This window comes from Callospermophilus lateralis, chromosome 3, assembly GCF_048772815.1.
Source record: "Callospermophilus lateralis isolate mCalLat2 chromosome 3, mCalLat2.hap1, whole genome shotgun sequence".
NCBI lineage: Eukaryota > Metazoa > Chordata > Mammalia > Rodentia > Sciuridae > Callospermophilus > Callospermophilus lateralis.
The window spans coordinates 107,286,167-107,313,020 of record NC_135307.1 but is presented as its reverse complement, the minus strand read 5'-3'; the positions used below and the strand labels follow the sequence as shown (position 1 = coordinate 107,313,020).

The 26,854-nt window shown below is 35.8% G+C and overlaps 1 protein-coding gene across 1 annotated transcript in view; it reads right to left on the bottom strand.

Moving 5' to 3' along the window:
- Window positions 1-1,087: 1,087 nt before the first annotated feature.
- The window catches only part of Rab8b (RAB8B, member RAS oncogene family), a 65,414-nt gene continuing 39,647 nt past the window's right edge, over window positions 1,088-26,854 (bottom strand). The window contains exons 2-8 of the mRNA XM_076850904.2: window positions 17,252-17,312; window positions 13,003-13,063; window positions 10,734-10,811; window positions 9,741-9,830; window positions 8,362-8,427; window positions 6,148-6,198; window positions 1,088-5,390 (exon numbers count right to left, since the gene is read on the bottom strand). Coding sequence (XP_076707019.1) covers window positions 5,298-5,390; window positions 6,148-6,198; window positions 8,362-8,427; window positions 9,741-9,830; window positions 10,734-10,811; window positions 13,003-13,063; window positions 17,252-17,312 — 500 coding nt within the window. The 3' untranslated portion in view covers window positions 1,088-5,297. The remainder of the gene's footprint in view (window positions 5,391-6,147; window positions 6,199-8,361; window positions 8,428-9,740; window positions 9,831-10,733; window positions 10,812-13,002; window positions 13,064-17,251; window positions 17,313-26,854) is intronic.

The window sequence follows — 26,854 nt, the reverse complement described above, 5'->3', positions numbered from 1 at the left end:
GATCTTTAACTTGATCACATCTTCAAAGTACCTTTTGCTATATACAATATCAGTTACAGATTCCAGGGATTAGGGTATGAACATCATCTGTGGGGAGGGAAGGGCATTATTTGGCCTTCTTATAGGAGATATGAAAAAGGAAGAAATTACGCTAGAAGAGTGAGGATCAGAAGAATATTATCACTGAAGCTGGGAGAAGGGAACATTTTTAGGAGGGAACGGTATACTAGTCAAGTGCTGCCAAGAAGTTAGCTAAGACAAGGGCTGAAAATTGTCCACTACTTCTATAACTAGGCTGTTGTAAGCACGACATCAGTGAAGTGGTGGGGGCAGCAGCTAACCTGGAGAGGTTAATAAAAAAACAATGAAGATAGTAAATATAGACAATTCTTTGAAAAAGCCTAACTATAACAAGCCAATGAGAAAAAAGAATAGTAGGGCATGGGGCAATGGAGTAGGCTGGTCAATGACATTTAGATGCAGAGAAGAAAGGTATAAGACAGCTTAAGAGTTTTTAAGTATAAGAAAAGGGGGCTATTGGTTCCCTTAAAAGCAGGGAATCAAGAGAAGAGAAAGAAAGAGGAGCCTAGGGAAGAAAGATCCCCTTTGCCACCAAGAGGAAGGAGTGGGATGAAGGTGGACTATAGATCAGGGAGAGAGAGGAGGCCAAGTGCTTTGCGAAATGATGCTTTGCTCTGAGAGGGGGAAGTAAAAGATCTGTCTACCAGTAGGAAGCTTGACAAAATAGCGAAGGTTTAAAATAGTTGTGGGATGAAAACATGAACAAATGACAGAACACAGTTGGTATGATCAGACTGTGATTTTTCTCAGTGAAAACAAAACTACAGAAGTTAAATATTCTCTACAAATTTGCAAGGATTAAGAAGGGAAGCATGATCAGTTTATAGCTACAGGTTCTACAACAGAATGACTTCAGTATATCCTGAATTAAGTATGAGCTGAAGGTTTGGCAATTTTTCTAAATCTTTAAGCAACTCAATGATATATAAAGTTTGCTAAAATATCAAAACTAGCAAATTTGCAGAAACATTTTTAAAATGTGCAATCCACTTCAGTGAGTCATAAATATTTTCATTATGTAGTTTTTATTTTTAGACGAACATTATTATAAAAAAAAGTTCACCTGGAATAAAACCCATTTAAAAAAAACACACACACACATACACAGCATCAGTATCAGTACACAGTTAATGAATTGGCTTAAACAAGATTAACCACATGACAGTCTACTTTATCTTCAGGAGCTTTTCACATTAAGCCATTGGAGCAAAATTAAAATATGTTTAAACATATACAGTAGGATAATTATATGAAAAAAAATAGATCCCATTAAGGGTATGATTTTAGTCAAACAGTTTATGGTATTTTTTTCAAAAGACTGCAGCATCAACTGCAAACAAAATAAAACCATCTGTAAGGCCATAGGAATGAACTATCATGATTAAATTCACATTTTTTAAAAAAGGTAAGAAAATGAAAGAAGAAGTTCTATCAGTTCTTGGCAATAAGAAATGCAATTGCATACAGCACACACATTTGAATAAATGAAGCAAAAATCTAAAAATATCCCTAAAGTAACTGTTTGCTAATTTTCATTTCTGTATACTTTATTTCAATCTTTTTCATAGTGAACTTGACCCCTACTAATTTTACTAGTCTTAAAAAAAAGACTAATCTTACTGTAAAATTTTGCTAGAATTTTAAATTTTATTAGCATACCTTATCTTTCTAGGTCCCACTATATTAGGTATTTCATTTTTAGACATTCCTCTCCACCCCTGGATATAACGAGAAGGAAAAAGGATTGTCTTTTATGTTAAAAAAAATCTAAAAAACCTGATTGCAGAAACAAGTGCTCAAAATTTGAGATAAGTAAACCAACATAATGAAATGTGGCTTAAAATTTTTAGGCTTAGAAGCTCATCTTTAAAGATTAAAACTAAATTTATAAAGGAATCTAAGTCATACACTTGAAAAGAGGGCCTGCTTAAAATATATCACTTCCTGATCATAAGAAAACCTTATAAGCCTTAATACAGATTCTCAGCATTCAGAACTGGTAAAATGGAGTTAAAAATTCTTACTTAGAAACTTTTGCAAAAATGTATCTATATTGCACGGCTAAATTTATTAATGGACACAGGGTGATAATACTTTTTTTAACATTATTGGATATGACATGTATGTTCTATTCTAAACTAAGCTATCATCTACTTTTTCTAGGAATACCTTCAGCTCAAAACAAAGCAAAACATGTAATCTAAAGTTGGATGCTTAAAGGCTGGGTCACCATTTCTCTACTGGGTATTAGAATACTAGTTAGCTAAATGAGGTATAATTAAAAAATAGTCCTTCAAAGAAAAGAGTAAAGTCTTCTGAAATTTTATAACAAAGACTGCACAAAAATGTTCATGTAAATAGTAAGAAACCCTGCAGCACCTACTAACTGATGCACAGGTAGATTATTTTATCATAATTTGTTGGAAGTAAAATAAGTTCCCAGTGAAACATTTTACAATCAACTGATTTACATGCTACTTAGTTACAGCATATTTTCATTGTCTGATACCCTCAGACTCTATTTGAAAAGGTCTTCTAGTCCAATCATTGTCAAACTTAGCACATTGATAATAAAGTGCAGCCACTGAACCACTAATACTGCTGCAAAAATCTTTATGTACCTTATCATAAGACCACAAATATGTTCACAAAACAAAAACAAACAAACAAAACCCCCCTAGATTTCTTCAGTTTCAGCAGGGAACAGACAATTATCTGTTACTAAATTCATCTACAAATAGAAAAAATAATGCACTATATGTACATTATTAAGCAAAGTGGAACATTTATTGGGTCATTTTACCATGCAGAAAGTGAGTTTCCTATGGTCTTAGCTCAAATTATATACAATTTAGCAAAGCTAAATGTAAGAAAATAGCAAGAACAATTTATTTTTATATTACAGAGCATATACTCCCAGTTTGCTGCTACTTCAAAGAGCACTAATAGGCTCATCTAACTTTTACAGGCTCTTTCAAAAGGAAGTTCATGGAGACTAGTTATTAACCCAGAGAAGACAAAATAAGAATGAAGAAATACAACAAAAGCAAAGCATTCTGTTAAAAAATAATAATAAAAGCTAACCACAGAATATGTCAGTTTTGGTTTGCAGACAACCCCTGAGATAGAAACCAAAGTGTTAAGACACCAAATAGTCAGAGGTAAAAAACTAAGAGAATTACATTCATTCATGGTGTCATAGCACTTGCCTTTTAGAAATTATTTTGTTACCATCCAGAAAGCTTAACTGCTTGAATATCTTTTATTCAGAAAATTAGTAAATATAAGATGCTTCTAAGAAATTGTTTTTTTTCTTTTTAAAAATGTATCTAAATTTGAAGATGGTAGACTTACAATCAACTTGCAATCATAGACTTATCGATCACACTGGGACACTAACAGGTAACTATTAACAAACAAACCAAACAACTAAGGAGGCTGAAATTTGTCAACAGTAAGTTTAGAATATCACCAAAAATTGCTCTGGCATATTTGAAGCCACTAAATTATTTCTAAGTTTTCAAACATGGAATAAAGGCTGACTGGTCTAAGCACAGAAATGACATATCTTAATTTGAATCAGAATTCTCTGTGGTAACAAACAATCCAATCCATTTCCATTTCCAGTTTCCATTCTTAACTATCTAGCATTATAGCAGCCTTTATAGGCATAACAGGAAGAACAGTTATTAACAGAATTCAATTCCATAGTCACCTCTTTATTATCCCTTCCTGTGTTAAGACACTGAAGGCTACAAAAGCAACAATGACATTATGATCTGAATTTGGCACATAAGTTAACATTAAAAACCATCTTAAGTGATGGCTACATCTACAAAAGGAATACCAGTACCAGTGTTTGGTGAGAAAGGCAACTAAGCTTTTGGTTGGCTTTGGTCCAAATAACTAGACCAAGTTCTATAACAATGAACCTAAACAGATGGAGCTGGGTTCTACACATTCAACAACTGTTTTAAAAGTGAAGCCTTCATCATATTTTCTCTTAATGAAAAGGCAAAATTTTTTTGAGATGATGCATTAGGTGTAATTACTTTTAACTTTTTAAAAACCCCAAAATAGAACCAAAAATCATTATTGTCACCATTACTAAGAACTATCTCTTAAATTTCTATTGACAAGTTCTTCTCTCTCCCTATAGGTATGCTTTCTGCCAACTATAATCTAAATCTAAGTTAATCTTGCAGACAGGGATTATGGTAGAAATTTGGTATTAACTAGTAAGCTTAGGGGTAAACCTAAGAAAAAATATATTATATATATTCTGATGTGACACAACCACAGTTAGATGCTAAAATAAAACCCTAAATTATGCATTTCTCTCCCTATGTAAAATTTCAGCTCAAGAAGTTCACAAATAGAATCAGACAACAATGGTCAAATTTGTTACTAGTTTTAGATAACTAAGTAATTACAATAAGTCCAACATGGGAAAGAACAGCAAATACAAACCCCAGGAAAAATGAGATTATGGTGATTTCCAAATGCAGTTTCCATAAGATCAGGCAGAGGTAATGAATTTAAAAAGTGATTCATTCAGCTATCCAGACTCTGGCAAAAAGATCAAGAATGAAACAAAAGATCTTAACAATCTGAAGAAAGCTACTGTGGCTGCTGATGAACAAGTAGGCATTTTTATGACTTTCTAAAACAAAGTTGATCATAATTTAATAATTCTTATTTAAGAAAATCACAAATCAAAGCCCTTAAACAAATGCTACCAATACAATATTTGGCCCTATGAACCAGACCAAGTGTCCTTTAATTTTAGTCTGTCAACCTCTGCTTAATATTCTGTTGTCTTTTAAACAACCCCAAATTTGTCTAGAACTTCATGCCACAAAAGTGTGCAAATATGAGTCTAAGGTGTACAGTAATAAGAAAAGTATAATACTGATGTGCAAAGTGAAAAAGAAAGATAGCAGCTTTTGCAACAGGCAATAAAAGAAAGAAAAAACCAGCAAGGTCCTGCATGTGTCTCCACTTCATTGCTTCCATGTATGATAAAAAGGAGCCTATTCTTTTGCTAGGCCACGAGGCTGGATCCACTTGGCATTCTGTGTCGGGAGGTCTAAGTTCAGTGGGTGCTCTCAGCAGCAGCCGGGCAGTGTGACTCTGAGGCCGGGTGACCTGTGCTTTCAGAAAAGCAGGAAAGGGCCTTCTAGGTATGCTGCAGTCTCTCAAAAAGAAAGAGTTCATCAAAGTAGCGAACAACGGAAGAAACTGGTCTTCTTGGATCGGTTTTCTGTTATTTTCACTGGCCCACCTGCCCCTGATGAATTGCTGTCATTCTAAAAAACAGAAGACAAAGTTACCAAGGAAATGAAAGTTTCATGTTTTTACCCCCAATTACTTAAAAATAAAAATAAACCATACTATGTGAAATGTATATTCTAGTGAAATGTGTACTCTACTAACTGAATTAGAACGGGAACTAGTTAAGCTCCGGTGTCATCTTTTTCTTTGGAAATGGTGAATAAAAAGAGAAAAATGTTCTTGGGATATCACTTCTATTTTAATAATATATTAGGTAGGAAAGTCAAATTTCCAATTCAAAGAAATTATAACCAATGGAGTATAACGTTTCAAAGATAGTGATAGAAATAATATTCAGATTCTAGTGTAGAAAATCCTGTTAGATGTAAGAACAGTTGGTAATATAAGGTGTACAATTAGAGTCAGGAATGGTTAAAACAAACTTTCAAGGCTTTCCTAATGATTAATCACTGAGATAGTTTCAAATTTAAGCAAACATCAAAATCATAATATATAAATATCTGTCACATGAAGGTGAACTAGATAATTTTATGGGAAAAATATAATTTGTGCCATTAGTATTTTCATTATTCCAATCAAAATTCAATTAAAGACAGCTTCAGTGCAGGAATAATGATCCTAAAGAAATGGAAAGAAATCAAAGTCCAACCAGATGAATATGTGAGTCAGGAAAAAGTGAGCTTAATGTGAATATGTTATAATCATGCTCATCCTTATCATCAAATGCCAAATTAAAAAATCCACATAATAGAAATTATAAGTGATACAAACCATTTTTCTGTTGAGTTTTGTCATTATATCTCGTGCAAGTGTAAAAAATGCCTAAAGGTAAAATAAAAAATTTCATTATTATATATTCATAATATGTTTCAAAATAGAAATGGAATTTTTGAAAAGTATTTCATTATAAATATATTACTTTAGAGTTTTTGAGAAAAGAGCATAATTGTAATCATAGTATGCACATTAATGTTCCATGTTCTTTACAATTATATCACAAACATTTCAAACTGTCTTTCATTCATTCATTAAGTATTTTTTTGCATGTAAGATCTGATACAAGTTATGAATAGCTTCCTCAGTACATCAAGAACAAGGCAGATGTGCTGATGTGCAAAGTGAAAAAGAAAGATAGCAGCACCCCTACCTTCCCCAGAGCAGGTCACAGTGCCTGGTCTAAGGAGATGCAATTATTGTTTAATGAGTGAATGAATAATTATGCAGTACTCTAGCTCTAATATCTATCTTTGCAAAAATCTGTATCTCTAATTTCTGTTAACAGTATGTACAATCTTCTGTGTCTTATCATTTTATATTATCTATTGACCCATACCAAGTATTTTTTAAGCCTGTCATCACTTTTTGTTTCTACAGTCAAGAACTACTACAGTTTCTTCAATTGTTCCCCTGCTAAACGCACTGCTATGTCAGCCTCATTGTTTCCATCCACTCCTGATCCCCAAAAACTGTTTAGGAAAAGTATTATTTGCAATCCAATTAAACAAAACTAACTAATGATACTCATGATCAGTATCTCAATGTCACAATGGTTACATATAAGTAAATTTCTAAGAAAGCTCATCTTAGTTTTAGTTTTTTTTTTTTTTTTTTAATAGTTGTAGATGGACAGCGTGCCTTTATTTTGATATGTGGTGCTAAGGATTGAACCCAGGGCTTCACAGTTGCTAGTCAAGAGCTCTGCCACTGAGCTATGTTCCAGGCCTCATCTTAGTTTGTATGAGGCTAACCACACTAATTTAAAGCTTTGGGGAAATTGCTAACTTCTCTAGAATAGCTGGCCTGAATAAGCAGCTCAAGCAACTCTTCATTCTATACTTCCACAACTCAATGCTCCCTCTAAGCCATAGCTGTGATCAGGGTGCAGGCACTAAAAGAGACCAGGACTGCTTCATTAAGCCAGGATACAGAGATCATCCTGTGTGAGTGATCCTACAGGGCCATCACAGTGTGCAAGCTTTTCTGTTTCTACCATTCATGCTGAGCTAAGGTACGAGACTGCCCTCTTTCTTGTAGAGGGAAATCCTTTTGTGGCAAGCAGAAGGAAGCATTTTTCTGCTTAACTATGCTTGTATAAATAAATCAGTAGAGACTTCCTGTTTCCCAATACCCATTAGCCAACCTGAAAAGATGAGTGTCAGTTATTTAAAACAAAGAAAATGTTCTAATCAGTGTCCACTGGCAAATAAAGTCATTTAAGTCTTGAGTTTTACCCTTCATGTTATGACAGTGAATAACCTAAGAAATTAAATGTTGAGGAGGCCAAACATCAGTATTATTAAGTGAATTATTTATTAACACATATTACATGTATTATTTTTATGATCAGTTCCAAAAATTTTTTTTAAACAAAGAAAATATTGGTAATTCTGCCCTTGGTAAAGAAAACCTATTCTTAGAAGACTTTAAAAGATGTGATTTTCTTCAACAGCTAACTTAATAAAAATTCATTAAAGCTACTCTCTGACAAACTATCTTATTTCTACCTAATGTCATAATATTACAATGTATTGTGCTTAACCTACTTCACTGTGTACAAAAAGGGAATCTGTTCAATAAAATAGCAGTTTTATTCTCTCTTGGGATAATACAGACATGAAAGTAATTTAACTTGTCTGCTACAGGCTACTACAAGGTGACATGAATGATGACACATGAACAAAAGACATCTCTTGGCCTGCTAGTCCAGAATTTCCAGCTTCCCAAAGGATTACACTGAACTTAAACTGAACTTCTATTTCCTATTTGGTAAATTTTAATTGACAATCTTAAAAAAAAAATCTGTGTGAGGTCTGGATGTTAGAAATTCAGCCACCCAAATACCATGTGAAAGTCACAGTACACAATATGGAGAAATGCTCACAAAAGGCTTTTTCACTTGGTCAGAAAACATCAAGGCTTTGAGAATCAATCACTTGAATGTGGGCACATAAAGCATTGGTGCCATTACCAAAATTTTCTTCTTACCTCTTCTACATTTGTACTGGATTTTGCACTGGTTTCCAAGAATTTAATCCCGTAGTCAATTGCTAACTGAAAGGCAAACAGAAACCTTAAATCCAGTGAAAGTGACTTGAACATATTTATATTTTTTAGGTTTTTCAAAGTCCCCCAAATAGGTTATCAATTATAGAACTCCTGTTGTTCTCAAATTTCTTTGCTTTCTTCTATTTCATTTGAAATTTAATAATTTAACTTAATAGTAAAAGTGGCATAACTTTCATTTAAAACACAATGTCAGTACTTCTCTTTGTTCTACTAAACTTTTGGTTCTCTAATGTACAGACAAGAAAAATTATGAGATGAATTCCCATTCTTACCATTTAACTTGGGATTCATTTATCCTTTATGTTTTCTACAAAGGTACAATTCCGCAAATCACTTTTTTTAAAAATTATTTTTGAAGTTGTTGATAGACATACATACATACATACATTCATTCATTCATTCATTCATTCATTTATTTATATGTGGTACTGAGAATCAAACCCAATGCCTCACACACGTCAGGCAAGTGCGCTAATACTAAGCCCCAGCCCCAGCCCTCCAAGTCACTTTTAATTATTTTAGAATGAACTGGTTTATACTATTGATTTAGAAGAATTGTGAATTCTTCCATATTTCCATCTACTCTCAAAGAGTTCCCCAGTTCATTTACCACACTAAAATTAAGTGAATGTTTTTAGGGGAAAAGTGTGTAGTCAGATTAAAAAACAAAATGCATTTTGCATGTATCCCTGAAGAAAAAGGATAAAACAAAATTCCAGGACTCAAAAAGGGAAACCTCTTAAGTTAATTTAGAAAATGCCATAGAATTAAAAAGCTACAAAATATAAATCTTTGCTTTATAGGACACTAAACAGAAAAGCCTACAAATGACATATCTATAGCTTCATCAGTTACAAAAATATTATTCATAATGGCCTAAATCCAGTGTTGATAGAATATTCTTAGAAAATAAAATAAACTGGAAAATGATTGTTGAAACTCTACTTATCCTTCCCCCCCACTCCAAATTGTTTTAACTTCAAAACTGGGTTTTTCACACAGATCTGGAAGAAACAGCCTGAACTCTAAGCTGCAGAAAATCTTAAAAAGGATCAATTTGTATCTCCCAGAAAACATTAGCAAATTCTTTAGGAGTGAGTCATGACGACACAGTATAAGGAGTTGGATCCTGAATACTAATTCACACCATTCAAGTATGGATTACATCTCTTTGTTGCTGACTCCATTCTAAAGAATTAAAACACATATTTTAAAAACTTAGATCAATAATTAAGTAATATTAAGAAAATGAAGACTTAATGTAAGTAGATTCCAACTTTTATTCAATTCAAATTTACCTTCTCCCCTCTCTCTTTTGACACTTGTCTTTTGTCATTCATATCACATTTGTTACCAAGGATCATTCTTTCAACATCTGAAGAGGCATGCTGCAAGAAGAAAATAGTACACTATAAAAACAGCCTGAGAAAAATCACAGCTATTCAACAGGAAAATCCTAACCTGTCAGAAACACATCAATGTATTTAATAATAAGACAAATAATCTTTCATTCAACACAAGGCCTGATTCAGAGAAGAGTTAAAGATGGGAGGAGGGGAATGCTACAGCTTAGAGCCTATATAAACTCCTTCCCCATAGGTTCCCAGTCATCATTCTCATGGCTTTTTGTACATAAAGACATGGGGTGGGAGTGGGCGGTAAGCGCGGGGAGGGGAGACCAAGCAAGACAGAAAAACATGATAGTGATCCAGTGGAGAAATTCTTTGGATTCCGAACTATTTAAAAAATAAATTTATGTGGATTAATATAAACGTGTACAAAGTTATTTCAGAGTACGATTTCTGAAATGTCAAAGTATTCTGGAAATAAGCCAAATTTCAAATATCTTCATTTAACATGGAGAAAATGAAGGGAAAAAGTTGCCAGAGTAAAAATATAGTTTAGCTAGTCACACAGCAGGTAGAATTGATAAAACTGGGAATTAAATGTCCTAATTCTGATTCTCCTTTTTAAAGGCTGTGCAAACACTGGCGAGTCACTTCCTTCTGGCCTCAGTTTCTATATGAATAAAATGGGGACTAGGATAAAATTATTTCCAAGATCTGGCCCAAGTTTAAAATTCTGTGAAATTGCTCCTCTGTCTACAACCCACAGCAATCAGATTGGCAGCACCAGAGATCTTCATGGAGTGCAGAGAGAAGGACTAGCCTTCCTATGCCCTACATCTCTCTCAGCAGCCTGGCTGCCTCAGAGAGAGACAGAGAGGGCCTTATATAGTAAGCACTCACCAGGAATCCTCTCCAGTATCATCATTCTCTTTCCATACATACCTCTTCAATGTTTCTTATCCAATTTTTAATGTTGTCAAAGGATTTTTCATTTGTGATGTCATACACCAGCATAATTCCCTATAAGAGGAAACAAAGGTCTTTATATAGTACTTCATATATTTAAAGTTATAGTATATAATGTCAATGTACTCCTACCCTCCAGAAACCTTTTGTTCCTTTTTTCTTTAAAAAGGAATTCATAATGTATTTGAAAAGTACAGAGAAAAATAAATTCTTCCATTGCTTCACCATGTAAATAAATACTCTTTATCTTCATTGTTAACCTTTAATGAATTAGTGATTGTGGTAAAGGTAATACACCTCTTCTACCTGACCTCACATGATAACAATCAGCACCAACTGGAACTGAAGGCAAGTTTAAGTTAAAATAAAGGTAAATTAAAAGGAGGAGGTAATCACTTCCATTCCAAGTAGAAATCATTTTGCTTCTTAGTTCTCCACTAAGAATGAGACTACACTGCTTTAAATTTTTTATATAGGTTGATCAAAATGTCATCATTTATTCTAAGTAAATTATCAACAATTAAAATATAATGTATTTGTTATGCAGGTGTAATGAAAGGCCCTGTCATCACATTTTTAAAGATCCCACATCTGGTATTTCTAAAAGGTTCATCTAACATTTGCAAGTTAACATGTTCATAATCTATATCCTCAGACCATTTTTTGATTCTACATGCTAGATTTGCTCACCATTCAACAAATATTCAGTGAGCATCCATTATATGCCTAATATAATAATACTAGGTGCTAATAGCAATGAATAAGATAGTCAAGTTCCCTTCCTCTCGGGGATGGCTAGCAAAGAAAACAGACAATGAACCAATAACAATTAATTATAATTTTGATAGTTGCTATGAAGAAGCATGAGGAGCTCTAAGCTCACATGTCAGGGATGTAATCTTAAGCTGAATGAAAAGCTGGAATAGTGAGAGATTTCTCTGATAAAATGACATTAAAGCCAAGGTCTGAGGACTGAATAGACTTACACTGGGAACAAGGGGTTAGGGATAGGGTGAAGACAGGAAGCCCATGGGTACCTGGGGCAAATAGCAGAAATAAAAATATCGTACTGGAACGGAAGGCCCAGAGCCCACTGGAGGGAAAGAAAGACAACTGGGCAACAATGCATAGATCTACTGAGAATAGGGCACAAGATGAGGCCAAAGATGTAGACAGGGCTAGAAGTTCCTTAGGTACCATTGTCTAGACATCAGTCATTACATTATCTCCTTCAGTCACCACAAACTAAACTAAGTAAAATATCAGATTGTTTCAGTCCCCTCCTGAATCTTTTGTTGGGCTCTATGAGCTCAACTGTTCAACCTTCAAAGACTCTAAGCATATTGAATTTCATCATAATTCAAGGCTTCAACTTGGGCTTGGGCCTAATTCATTTACTTAGCTGTTTTTTGGGGGTGTGGAGGGTGTGGGGGGGTGAGACCCAGCATTCTATCAATAAACTATACCTCTAGCCTCTGGCTTAGGCCTAAATGCCAGAGATAAAGCCCTGATTTGGGCCTGAGGTTCTAGGCATGGTTCAGTACAACTTTGCTTCTAAGCTGCCTTATTCACCACTGTATTCCCAGTACCACACATGACTTGCCCAGAGTCAAGCAATATAAATGCACTGAAGAGATGAGGCATTTTAGAGTGGAAAATAACCAAGTGATAAAGTTATGATAACATGGATAAGGCCAGAATATAGCAAAGAAAGACCTGGCAGTAAAGATTCACCAGATTCTAAGTCTCAAAGAGTCTTGGATCATTCAGTTACTTCCTGACCAGCTGGTATAATGTTGGTCACGGAGACACCAGAGAAATAAGCCATAAGCAGGGGATTGCGGGGAGGAGGTTGTGAGAGATAAGGGATGATGGCAGCAGGGCTGAGTGACCAAGGGGTCAAGAAATAGACACTTAGTCACGGGGCCTGTGGTCTACTGAGATTGTCATGAGGTATTAATAAAAGGGAAAAAAAATCTCAAAAATATATGAACACCTCAGAATGCAGAAGAGTTCTAGAATATCTACAAGCTAATTGCCTGATTATTATGAAGACCAATGGCAAAATATAGTTATTAAACCTAACACATCACCCGAAAACCTTTTAAAATATCTTGTTTTCACATTTAAAAAAATTATTTTCTCTCACTGAATTAGATTCCAGCTTGACTCATATAATAAGAGTAAATGAATATTCATGTTTTACTTTCACCTCAAGAGTTATAAAACCCTAAAACACACTCACCATGGCTCCTCTATAGTATGCTGTTGTGATTGTTCGGAATCTTTCCTGACCTGCTGTGTCCCTAAAATTTGAAACAAAAGAGAGAGCAGTTTTAAAAGTCATCACAGCATCACCGAGGAAAGGCCTCACACTGGAGGAGATGGAATTCTGGTTTTCTCATAGTGAAGTGGTCGCAAGGGAGAGGAGAATGAGACACAAAGAGAGCCCACTGTGCATCTGTGAGCTGGAGGCAGTGGTGGCCACAGGAGCCTGTCAGAAGCTCAAATGACTTGGAGGAAAACCTTGGACCCTGCTGATAAAAGCAGCAACAGAAAAATACACAGGTCCTGCTAGGAACTGGCATAGTCAAATACATGTGGGAGGGAACAGGGAATAGTTTTCAATTCTTAGACTCTCAGAGGTAGCAATAATCCTTCTTATAAGTGCTTAATGATTAAGGCATTTTCCTTTCTTGACTGAACGTGTGACTTCTGTACAAAGCAAACAACTGAACTGGATTTACTACTGTGTGCATTCTGCTCAGCAGAGCATAATAAAATAGATCTCCCCCAAAACATTTTCAGCAGTGGAGTCCATGATTACACGGGAGCCTGAAGCTCAACACATCATTCTTGATGATGTTTTCAAAGACTTTCAAACATGAACACTTCAAAGTTATATAAGCTTTCACATATTCTTGTTTTTTGTCTGGTGGCACATCATTAAAATATATTCTGATGGGCCAGGGTATAGCTTGGTGGTAGAGTGCTTGCCTATTATATGCAGGGTCCTGTGGTTCAATGAATGCTCAGCACTGTGGTGGGATAGACAGATAACAGACAGACAGACAGACACACACACACAGTTATTAATTATTAGTAATCCTATAAAAGAAGTCAAATTTTCTTAATATTTGTGAAATCAATATTCTCATATTTGCCACTTACAGCCAGAACTAATTTGCTCCCTGTGCTACTCAAACTAAATTGTACAATTTAATTGGAAGGGAGAAAGAGGCATTTGTGGAAATACATGAAGAACCAAGGGAAATACAGTAAATGAAAAACAATAAATATCTTTTTTTTTTCTTTTTTTTTTTTTAAAGAGAGAGTGGGAGAGAGGGAGAGAGAGAGAATTTTTTAAATTTATTTTTTAGTTCTCGGCAGACACAACATCTTTGTTTGTATGTGGTGCTGAGGCTCGGACCCGGGCCACACGCACACCAGGTGAGCGCGCTACCGCTTGAACCACATCCCCAGCCCAAAATATCTTAACATTTATATATACCTTACAAAATACTTTCACATTGTGCTCACATGATGCCCATTACAGCCCAGCGTGTGTGAAAGTATTACGTCATCCTCATTTGCAAAAGCAGATACAGGCTCAGGAAGGCTGGGGATTCATCTCTGCCACTAAAAAAGCTTGAATAAGACTCAAGCATTTTAGGCCTCAGCTGTACAGCACAGGGCCAAGTTTCACATCAATGCCTGATAAGCCCTATCTTGTCATTCTTTCACCGATTAGATACTCAGGGCACTTGTTTTGCATACAGCAAACAAATCATGGGAGCAAAAGATGTCAAGCACTTTTGAGCAGGTTAACCATATTTTCTTTACATACACTACTAATTTAGAAACAGCTTTGCAGTAAGGACGGAAAAGAAACCCTGCTACACTAAATGTAGGTTGTGAAGTCTGAATGGAGACTATTTTTCTGCTGAGAGTAATAACAGTTCAGGGCCATGATGTTTTGGCTACTATATTAGTTCATTTTGTATTACTATAACAAAATACCTAAGGCAGGTCATCTCATAAGGAAAAAGAGATTCATTGATTCATTAAGCTTGGGATATAGTTCAGTGGTAGAGAACTTGCCTAGCATGTATAAGTCCCGGGGTTTGATCCCCAGCACCACGAAACTTGGGGGAGGGGGGCGTCACGTGCACAAGCCCAAGTGGGGTAGCTTTATTTAGCTCACAGTTTTGGAGGCTAAAAAAAACACTATCTCAGCTCTAGTGACAGTCCCCTTAGCTGCATCATATCATGGAGGATGGTAGTAAAGGGAACACTTCAGGAGGAAGGGACTATGCATCTCAAGGACAGGAAAACAGAGTGAGTCAGGGGTCAGGCTCAGGATTTCCTGACAAATTGCTTTTGTGAGAACTCACTTCAAGAGACCGACCAGTATTCCCTTTTTGTGGGCAATGCCCCAAGTAACCTAAGGTCCTCCCACTAGGACCCACTTCTTAAAGGTTCCATTTTCTCCCAGTCACACTTGGGACAAGCTTCCAACACATGAATCCTTGGGAGACAAACTGCATCTAAACCACTGTAGCTATTCTATACTAAGTTCTAATTAGCCAATCACCCACAGACTCTGAGAAACATTCCTTATTGCTATGATCAGGACTGCCTTAACATAGAATCAGAAATTCTTTTTATTGCCCTCTTTAAAACTTATTTTTATATCTTTAAAATATTTTTTCTTACTAAACACCAATAGAGGAAAAGGGCAGCCTATGGGAACCTTCACAGTATTTTCTAATGAAACATACTGAGAACCACTAGATTAGCCTACTACATGAAGTTGACACCATGCTCCAGGACATTTGGATGGTTGTCCCAGCATTATCACTAACCCAGCAATATGCCCCTTCAGATTAACGTAACCACTCCAAATCCTAGTCTCCTCCTCAGTTAAAGAAGGGCTGGAGGCGTGCTTCAATAAAATATTCTAGTTCTATCCTAGTTCGGAGATTCAAAGGAGAAATAGAAAAACTGAGGGGCATCTGGGTTGGTTCTACAGTTTAGCTATTGTGAATGGTACTACTATAAACATTGATGTGGCTGTGTCCTGTAGTATGCTGTTTTTAGTCTTTTGGGTATAGACAGAGGAGAAGGATAGCTGGGTCAAATAGTGGTTCCATTCCCAGTTTTCCAAGGAATCTCCATCCTACTTTCCATATTGGCTGCACCAATTTGAGGTACCACCAGCAATGTATGAGCAATGTACCCCACATCCTCACCAACACTTATTGTTGTTTGTCTTCATAATAGCTGCCATTCTGACTGGAGTAAGATGATATCTTAAGGGTAGTTTTGATTTGCATTTCACTAATTGCTAGAGATGAAAAACACTTTTTCATAAATTTGTTGATTGATTGTATATCCTCTTCTGAGAAGTGTCTGTTCAGGTCCTTGGCCCATTTATTGACTGGGTTGTTTTTTTGGTGCTTAGCTTTTTGAGTTCTTTATATACCCTAGAGATTAGTGTTCTATCTGACGTGTGAGGCGTAAAAATAAAACTGATATGTATTACAGGATGAAGTTATGAAGTCTGAAGTGTTTCAAAATCTGAAACTCAAAATGTTCCAAAATCTGAAATCCCAAATTTCAAAAAAACAAAACAACAAAGAAACTCATAAGTGCCAACATACAAGTGCGAAATTCCACACATTAAGTTTTGTTTCATGTACAAAATTATTAAAAACATAGTATAAAATGAAACCTTTTGTAGGAGGTGGGGCCTAGTAGGAGGTCCTTGCATCATTGGGAGAATCTCTTGACAGGGACTGTGGGACCCTGGACACTTCCCTGCTCTTGCTTCCTGGCTCACAAAGTGATCGGTTTGCTTTTTACCATGTGCTCCCTAACACTGCCATCTGTTACCCTCCGGATGGCAACTAATGGGTCTGCCTGATCTTTGAATGCAATCTCCAAAACTGTGAGCCAAAATAAACCTTTTCTCTTTATAAGTTAATTGTCTCAGATACTTTTTATAGTGACATAAAGGTAATAAAGAAGGGAAGCAATAAGCCCAAGTCCTTGATTTAGAGACACTGTGGCTAGAGCCTAGCTCTGTATTTTCTGTTCAGGGTTTGTACTACTTGACATTTTGCCTTATTTGATTTCATAGTTGTAATAACTGCAATGAATAAGTAAAATACATGTTCTAGGATTTAGTTTCCTCCTGCATAAAATTAGAGCTTGGGAAGAATGAGCTCCCAGATCTCTTCTGGCCACCAGAGTTAACTGTATCATGCTTCACCTTCCCACTCTTACTGAATATACCTTTGAAGGATGCTAAGTACTTACCCATCTCCCCTTGGTTCAATAAAGAAAAGATCTTTTGGCTATCATAAGATGCCTTTAAACCATTATAACTCACATTTTAATTCCCACTCTCAATTCCCAATTAAAATAGAAACTCTGTGTGTGTGTGTGTGTGTGTGTGTGTGTGGTTTTTTTCCCCTACCTCCAGTACTTACCATATCTGAAGTTTAATTTTCTTTCCATCTAGTTCTATCGTTCTGATTTTAAAATCAATTCCTGCCAGAAAAACAAAGAAGGATATGCTAAGTTTCTTCAAATCGAATCCAAGTCTTATTAGGAAGAGGACAAAGATTTCTATTGAAAAGAAAGCTCTCCAACGCACTGGAAAATGTGAGCACAGAGAGGGTGTGAATGGTATGTTTCCTCTGAATACAGGCTGAAGAAAGGAATGCTAATTACTCTGCAAAGAATTCCCACACATGTTAAATGCAACGTATTATATGCCTCATTATTTTGACACAAATGGACCACATTCTGCAAAGTTACATAATTTAGATAGAGAACATGCCATATTTTCTACTTCCTGAAATACATTTAATAACAATGTTTCCTACCCCTCAACCCCCATCCTTTCCTAAAGAAGGCCATGGGACCTCTCTAAAATGTCTCTCTTCATCTTTTTTCATTTCTTTCTTTGGAACCTGCAACTAAGAAGAAACAAAACAGCCTATTTGATGGCAGGGGAGGGAAGCCGGCATTTTATACAGTTAGCAAGCATTTTATATACATTTTAATAAACGTCCCCATAGATTACTGCTTAGAAGTAAAAAGTCAGAATGGTTTTTAGCCCTGGCTGAACTTCAGAATTACTTGCAGAACTTAAACAAACAAACACAAAAAGAAAAAAGAAAGAAAAAAAAATACCTCATGACTAGGCCTGCCTCCTTCCCCAAATTCTGAGATTCTGTCTTAACATATTAAGAGTAGTTTTGATTTGCATTTCTCTAATTGCAAATAATTGTAACAAATAATTGAGTCTTAGGCAATCATAGCAGCCAAGCTTTAGTCAATTCAGGTTTCATTAAGGCAAATGCCAAGTTTTAATCCATCGAGCTATCTCTGTACCTTGCTTCTGTTTTCTGTATGTCACTTCCCCTTTGTAGTCTCAGATTCTGTCTTAACATATTAAGGGTGGAACCTGGGCATTAGCATTTTAAAAGCTTTCCAGATGATTTTTAACCTGAAGCCAGAGTTATGAAATGCTCAACAGAGCCTGATAGATGCCATGTGAAAGTCCTTTGGGGCTCTGACACTTCAAAAGTTCAACCTCTCCCTCACATACTTCCCCTCATTCTGGTAGCTCAAAACTTATTTATGGATTTCTACTACAAAAAAACCACACAGCCATAGACTTTAACAATTATCAGCATGCTCTGTCATATTTTAGGAATTAGCTTTCCGAGCATATCATCTGGTGAATACAATCCAGTAGCAATTTGCTAAATGCTTATCATCTGGCTATTCAGCTTTGTTTTAGATTTTTCTATTCTTTTGCATTCTGCACAGTGGTTTCTAAGACATTTTGAAAAAAAAAAAACATGTAAATTATGCGTCTTCTAGATTATTTTGAACACTAACTGCATTTGAGGTGAGGGCCTTCAATAGGTATGTTCCTTCATCTAGAGACTGAAAGTACCCAAAGAGGCTGCTTCTCAGCTCCAGCTTTAAATACCACAGGCTTAAACCAATCGGATTCCCCCCACTTCTTCTCTTAGTGGTACTTTTCCCTTAGAGAGCCTTTTTAGGTACTCTTGTAAATCCTGACAAAGACAAAAATCACACTCAGGCTAATCTAAAAAGTCGCCTCTTAATCATTCTTTCCCCTCACTGATAACCATGGACTAACAAATACAATCCGATACCCAATATCTCCAGGTTACATGGTTCACATTACTTCTAAGGTACCTCCCTCAGTACTGCAGTATCTGCGGTGGTGACAAAAATTTACTTCCACAGCATAAATGTTATTGCTAGAATCTCACAGAATTTATTGTTACCATCACTAATTTCAGACGGAATAAACAATGATTTTTATTGTGATTCATCTTTTTTACATACCTCCAAATCTGGTGTAATAAAAGACCCTCTTAGAGACCCTCCTCTACCCTTACCTCCTTTTGGTGGCAACAAGGACAGTGCTCAACACATGGGAGGTACTCAAATAAATGTTTCTTTTTTTTTTGAGAGAGAGAGGTGAGAGAGAGAGAGAGAGAGAGAGAGAGAGAATTTTTTAATATTTATTTTTTAGTTCTCTGCAGACACAACATCTTTGCTTGTATGTGGTGCTGAGGATCGAACCCGGGTCGCACGCATGCCAGGCGAGCGCGCTACCGCTTGAGCCACATCCCCAGCCCCAAATAAATGTTTCTTAATACCATTTAACTGTACACTTAAAAACTGCCAAGTGCAAATTTTATGATATGTTTTTTCTTAAAGTATAAGTATTTTTTTTAATTTTTTTTTTTTAGTTGTAGAGAGTCACAATATCTTTATTTATTTTTATGTGGTGCTGAGGATCGAACCCAGTGCATCATACGTTCAGGGCAAGCACTCTACCACTGAGCTACAGCCCCAGTCCATGATATGTGTTTTTTTTTTTTTTTTAACCTTCTGAAATCAAACTAAATTTGGCCTGAAAAAGCCTCCTTTCCAGTCCTTGTATCTGAAACTGCAACCTAATTCAGTACTAAACAAACTGAAAAACCTAACTTAGGAATTTGCTTTGTAACAAATAATTGAGTCTTAGGCAATCATAGCAGCCAAGCTTTAGTCAATTCAGGTTTCATTAAGGCAAATGCCAAGTTTTAATCCATCAAGCTATCTCTGTACCTTGCTTCTGTTTTCTGTATGTCACTTCCCCTTTGTAGTCCCTATCTCAATAAACCTGTCCCTGGTTCTAGGAGTTGCCAAATTCATGAACTGCTCTTTGCTCAATTAAACTCCATTAAGTTTAATTTGTCTAAAGTTTTTCTTTTAACAAAACCACCAAGAAAGGAGGAAATCATAACTTTCAACATGTCTAGAGCATACCTGAAGAATAACTTAAAGGACAAACGTCCAACATTCATCATTAACATAACTCATTCACATTTTAAATAAAAGATTATATATATAAATCAAAATGCCTGTTCAAGTCAGACAAGGTGGTGCACACCTATAATTCCAGCTACTTGGGCGGCTGAGTAGAAGAATCACAAGTTCAAGGCCAGCTTAGGCAATTTAGTGAACTCTGTCTCAAAATAATATAAAAGATCTGTAAATGTATGTAACTCACTGATAGAGTGCTTGCCTAGCATGTGCAAAGTCCTGGGTTGTTCAATCCCCAGTGATGGAGGAAAAAGAAAAAAAGTACGTTCAGATTAACACTTACCTTATTCTAACTTATTAAAATGGTACTTCCAGGTCTTTCAAGGTTGATTTGCCCATAATTGAGGAATCAAAGGCAACTACTTTACTACCTTCATTCAATGAAGTCATTTTGAAGTTCCCTTAAAGTCTCACTCTCCATTTCAGAAACTTTCTCCTGACCTATTTTACTTATTTACTTTCATATTTGTTAAAAGTATTGCCTTTCTGTTATTTGAGGAATTTCTAAAAGATGGTAATATTTAACTATCTTCACACTAGTCAGAGCTTTAATATTTGTAAGTGTGAACTATGGCATTTAGATTTTTTTATTTATGCTGCTTTCAAGAGCTAGTCGACAAACAAGTGCTGTAGAGCACAAGTCAAGTTAGCAAATATGGAAGAAAGCAAACAGGAACCTAAAAGAGGTACCATTTTTACAATGAAGGAATTTCACTAAAAATGGAACACATTAAGATTATTGAAAAGCACTGAACTGGAAAGTCAAAAGGCTTAGATTATAGGTTAGGTTCCATCACTGACAATTTTGGGACAGATTATTTAACTGCTCTATACCTCTGTATCCTCATCCATAAAAAGGGATAAGAGGATCTAATTAGATAAATTAGATGTGTGTGAACAGCTCTGGGAACTCAGAAATTCCATGTAGAATTCAAATTCTAGTATCCTATAGCTCTTGTCACTTTGTATGTGGATTATTGGTAATGGCTTCCCAGAACACTGTGCCAACCTCTTCCTGGTCTAATTCACCTACTACATGCCTCTGCCAGAGTAACTTTCAATAATCTCTGTAGTAGAGTCAGTACACATTAAAGAAGGTGAATTAAGAATGTGAGATTTAACTTCCTGAGCCTGGCAATTTCAATCTTTCCCACTCGATGCACTGTTTTCCTGCACTGCATCATCAAATCTTTAATTTAGGCTTTTGGTTTCTCAGTGAGCTCCATACTTCCTTTCCTCTTCTTGAGTGATCACTTCACTTTGTAGCCTAAGGATGTCACTCCACCTATGCTGTTCTCTCCCTTCTCTCCTCAGCTCTTCACTCAGCCATGTCCATCCCTGCCTCAATACCTGGCTTTTACAGTGATTTAATCCTGTGTTAGTGAGGTTTGTTAACATATTGCTCTTCAATTTCTCTCAAATTAAGCAAGGCCATATTCTCTCTATTTTTTAACATTTATTTTTTAGTTGTAGGTGGACAAAATACCTTTATTTTATTTTATTTTTTAATGTGGTGCTGAGGATCAAACCCAGTGCCTCATGCATGCTAGGCAAGCGCTTTTCCTCTGAGCCACAACCTCAGCCCCTCAGCCATATTCTCTTTGAAAGTTAAGTTTAACACAGAAACATGTATATAGTAGACATTTAAAGGTTAAATACATACTTAAATGAAGGTTAAATACTACCAAGTGTGAAGATGGCTAAAACAACCTTGGAAATACAGTTTTCTTAATATATTAAAGTAACAAGTTAGAATGCTAAGAAATCTTGTTCTAAAAAGAAAATAAGGTTACACTATAATTGACAATAATATTTGTATTATTAACAATAAACATTAAGTTTAATATTTAAAGAAAGGCAATTTTCTGAGGCTACTCTAGGGGTTAAAAGAATAATAAACAGTAAAATCATATCAATTAGGATGCCTTTAGCTGTGAATAACAGGAACCCCAAATCAAACTAGCTTGAGGTAATTTGCTGACTCATATAACAAGCTCAGTGGTGAATTGGGGTTCAGGGTGTAATCTAATAGTTTTGGCTCATTTTTCTGTGCCTCTCTTAGGCTCTGTCCTCCTAGCGGTATCAATTTTATTCTCTTACTGATAGCAGTTCCTGACCACAACAACAATACTAAGAAGAAAAGAGATCATTTTCCTGGGCCTCTCTCCTAAAAGTGAGAACATTTTTCCCCAAAGCCTCAAATGATTTTTCCTTTAACTCTCATTTCTGGATGTTAACCTTGGGAATGCCATGTTCTGTGGGGTAAAAGCTGAATTCCTGAACCAATCACTGCCACAGGGAGTTACCAAGATTGAATTAATCTAAATCTATTGCTAAATTTGGACTAATCAAGGCCTATCCCTGGAGCTCAGTCATTCCCCCAATCCAAAAGTCTGCTAAAAACAGCAAGAATGGAAAGGCAGCTGGCATCAGTCTATAATATTACTCAAATCTAATTAATAAAATTTTATATTCACAGCTATAAGAAATGAACAAATCATAACAGTTTTCACTTCGAGTCTGTCATGAATGTTATTACATTTAGCAATAAACTGTAGTATTTCTCTGAGGATAATTTTGTCTAGTGTCAGTAATGAATCAGAAAATAATAATAAAAAAAAAAAGATGATGAAGAACCCAAGCAGATGCATGACATCTTGTGCTACAGCCAGGAGAGTCCTCTAGCCCGCCTGTTTGTCTCCCCACCCTGAATGATTAGAAACTGAAAAGTAGGTGACTCTCATGCAGAGAGTAGCAAGAACCACAGCTTGTCTTGGTAGTGAGGATACAATTTATTTTTAAGGAGTATATAACCTTAAAAAGAAACATTGCTTCTGAAAGGATTATATTTAGGGCTCTCAAAAAGCTCTTCAAATTTCTATACCCCTTGAAAGATCACAATTTTTTGGCAGCACATAACACAATAATTCATGTTCAAAATGATAACCTTAAAAAGAAACATTGCTTCTGAAAGGATTATATTTAGGGTCAAAAAGCTCTTCACATTTCTATACCCCTTGAAAGATCACAATTTTTTTTGGCAGCACATAACACAATAATTCGTGTTCAAAATGATAGCCTTGAGTCATCCTGACTCATGAAGCAATCTGTGACCCACCAAGCCACGTGCAGCCAACCCAGCTGGCAACACAAGTCAACATCCAAGTCAGGAAACAAGATTCCAAAGCAGTTTCTATGTTGCTCAAATATGTCCGACATTAATTTTTTTGGTGATTTAAAGCAGACTTAGTTTCCTCAGTAATATTTATCTATTCAATAACACAGGAATCCAAATTGTAAGAAAACATTCCCAAACCCGTTTTCATTTTGAATTAAAAAACACTCTTTAAAATAGTTTTTCATTTTTCTTTTTTGATACCTGGGGATTGAACCCAGGGTTGCTCAACCACTGAGCCACATCCCCAGCCCTTTTCTGTATATTATTTATATACAGGGTCTCATTGAGTTGCTTAGGGCCTTGCTAAGTTGCTGAGGCTGCCTTTGAACTCTCAATCCTCCTGCCTCAGCCTCCTGAGCCATTGGGATTACAGGTGTACATCACTAAACCCGGCACTAAAAGATTTTTATTTTATCTGAATTGATTCTTACACTAACTGGTTGCTCGAAACCATTATATATTATTTATGTAAATAAGGCTGGAAATAAAATATGAAAGAGAATCATAGAATTAAAGGCCTGGAAAGTACCTTAGAGATTGTTTAGTCTAATGTAGTCTTTTTTGTGGCTAAGAAAACTGAGGCTCAGATAGATGTGGCAATTTACCCTGATTCACAAATACTGGTACAAAAAGGGGTTACAATAAAATTTTGGCATTTAAAGATCACAGTTTCCCAAAGAGACACAAACAAGAATGTCCATGTCTTCCTGGGGATGCCTGTTCTTTAAAGGTCATAGGAAAACATTGGTAACAACTAAATTGTCGACCAGTAGGAGAGTACCTTGTATATAAAGAGTATATAAAGAGTGGGGTAATGAACAAAAGCCACATCTATCAACATGGCTGAATTAAAAACAAAAACAAAAACATAATGTTAAGTGAAAAAAAAAACAGATACATACAAACATTTCTTAAAAATATAAAAAGTGACAAAAGCAAAGTCTATATCATTTTAACATTTCCATGTACATATATATATATATGCCATATGTAATTAGAGTAGGATCATTATATATATATATATATATAGATAGATAGATAGATAGATAGGTAGATAGATATAGATATAGATAGATATGTAATTGAAATATAAGATGTGTACAAGAATGACTATTAATAAGTTAAGGATAACTCTGGAGAGAAAAAGACGAGGAGGTTTCACAGGAACTTTGGTTCTATCTATAATTTATTATTTCTAAAACCAAATGGTGGGAGTGTTTGGGGAGTGTTTTGTATTAGCTATACTTTTATATGCCTGATGTTTTTCAAGTTTTTTTTAAAAGCAAATATAAGCTATCTGGAAAACTGGCCTATGGAGGGATACATACATTAATGGTAGTAGAAATATCAATCCAAACTTTAGTGATAAAAGGTGGCTTAGAAGATTTAGGGAGAGAAAAGCAGGCACTATTACCCTAGTTCAATACATAAAGAGGACCTGTGTGGGGGTGGTGAGTGACTATGTTGGAAGTTGCAATTTATCAGGAGATGGGATGTACAGGGGTTGAAAAGACAAAGTTCTTACTTTTTATTCAATGACAGAAGGAGGAAAACCCATCACTCCTTCCCTTGAGGTGGGAGGAAGGGGAGGGGAGCTCTGCCCTGTACCTCTGAGAAGGAGGCAAAGTGGTACTTGAGGTCTGCATTTTTGGGGTGACCCACAGGCCAGGAGAGCTGGCAATGAGGCCTAGTGAGGGAATGGGGCAAGCACTTACCCAGAGAACTGCTTATCAGGTAATTCTCAGAAACCAGTGGTGCAGCTGTAGGCAGCTGGAGGGAAGGGCCTAGCCAGCAGAATAGAGAGAAGGAAACTTTGAACCTGGCCCAAATCCACTGATGACAGAACTCACAGGAAAAAGGAACTTGAATAAGCAGAACTCTGCTTTTTCACTTTACAAATTAAAAACCACTTAACATGGAGAAGCAACAGACAGACAAAACTCTTCTACACTAAAGTCAAATTAGTCAACAGATGTAAATAACATAACCTTCTCCCAACCCAAAAAGAACAGAGAGGTTGCCCCTGGGTTTGTGAATGTGTAAAAGGATACCATTGCTAGAGTGTGGGAAAGAGTATTTCTCTTGGCCTTGGGAACTCACTCAGGCTAGCCAGCTCTCCTGACCTTCGACACAAGCTGTGACTTGATGTATTTTGCCCTGTGGGTACTGTGGCTTAGGACAACACAGATTTCTGGGATTCTCTTGGTTCACTGGGAAAGTCTGCTGCTTGCCCAGGAAAGTCAAGTGTGGAGAAACAGTAGAAACCATCAACTGAGCTCTTCTACACCTAGTTTCCACTGAAGTTCTGTACAAAGTCCAACTCAGTTATAGTAATGAGAATCATGGGGGTGGGGGGGATCAGATTTGGGGGCCATTCAGCTTTACCACGAATGATGGCAATGCAAGATTTCAAGGCCAGGTTTACTAAGAGCATTGCATATATTTCAACATGAGTTATTAATCCCCTCTGACCCACTTTAAGAAGCAGAAATTTAACACTCTGCTTTTACAATTTAAAAGAAAGAAACATGTACTTTGTTTCAAAAGAACATTTGGAAACATCTGCGATCCCAGGCTATCAGAATATGGGTTATGTGTTTTGTTTATTTACATTTCTGAAATATTCCAGAAAGTTTCCCAGATACTGAAATTCACTTTAAAAAAATGCTACATTCACTTCCTTACTCAAGATTTTTATTATTAACAATGAAGACACATTATAGATACATATTGACAGTTTGGGAATTATCTCTGACACATTTTGCTTGTGTGTGTGTGTGTGTGTGTGTGTGTGTGTGTGTGTGTGTTTGTGTGTGTTATTTTAAACAAGGAGAATAATGAAGTTTTAGGGTAGCTGACTTTATGATAATTAGTTGAAATCTCAAATTAGAAAAATGGATTATCAAAGTATTAAAAAATGAGTCATAGACTGAAGCTTTAAACTACTGTTCTTCCAAAATAAAGGAAAAACTCAGAGAAAGTGTGTAAGAATAAAAATAAAATTAGACATAATGCTAAGTAAAGTTAGCCAATCCCAAAACACCAAATGCCAAATGTTTTCTTTGATATAAGGAGGCTGATTCATAGTGGAGTAGGGAGAGGGAGCATGGGAGGAATAAACAAACACTAGATAGAGCAGAGGGGTTAGAGGGGAAGGGAGGGGGCATGGGGTTATTATGATGGTGAAATGTGATGATAATTATTATCCAAAATACAGGTATAAAGACACGAATTGATGTGAATATACTTTGTATACAATTGGAGATATGAAAAATTGTGCTCTATATATGTAATAAGAATTGTAATGTATTCCACTGTCGTATATAAATAAAAATAAATAAACAAAATTAGACTGAAAGAGGAGGTTAAGACAGTGTTCTTTTGTAAATATACATTCTGAAAGTTTGAAAGTTGTTTTTACCAAATATCAATTTTGTTGCACATACTTAGAATGTTTAATTTTTTGTTTGTTTATATTAAAATGTATGGTCTG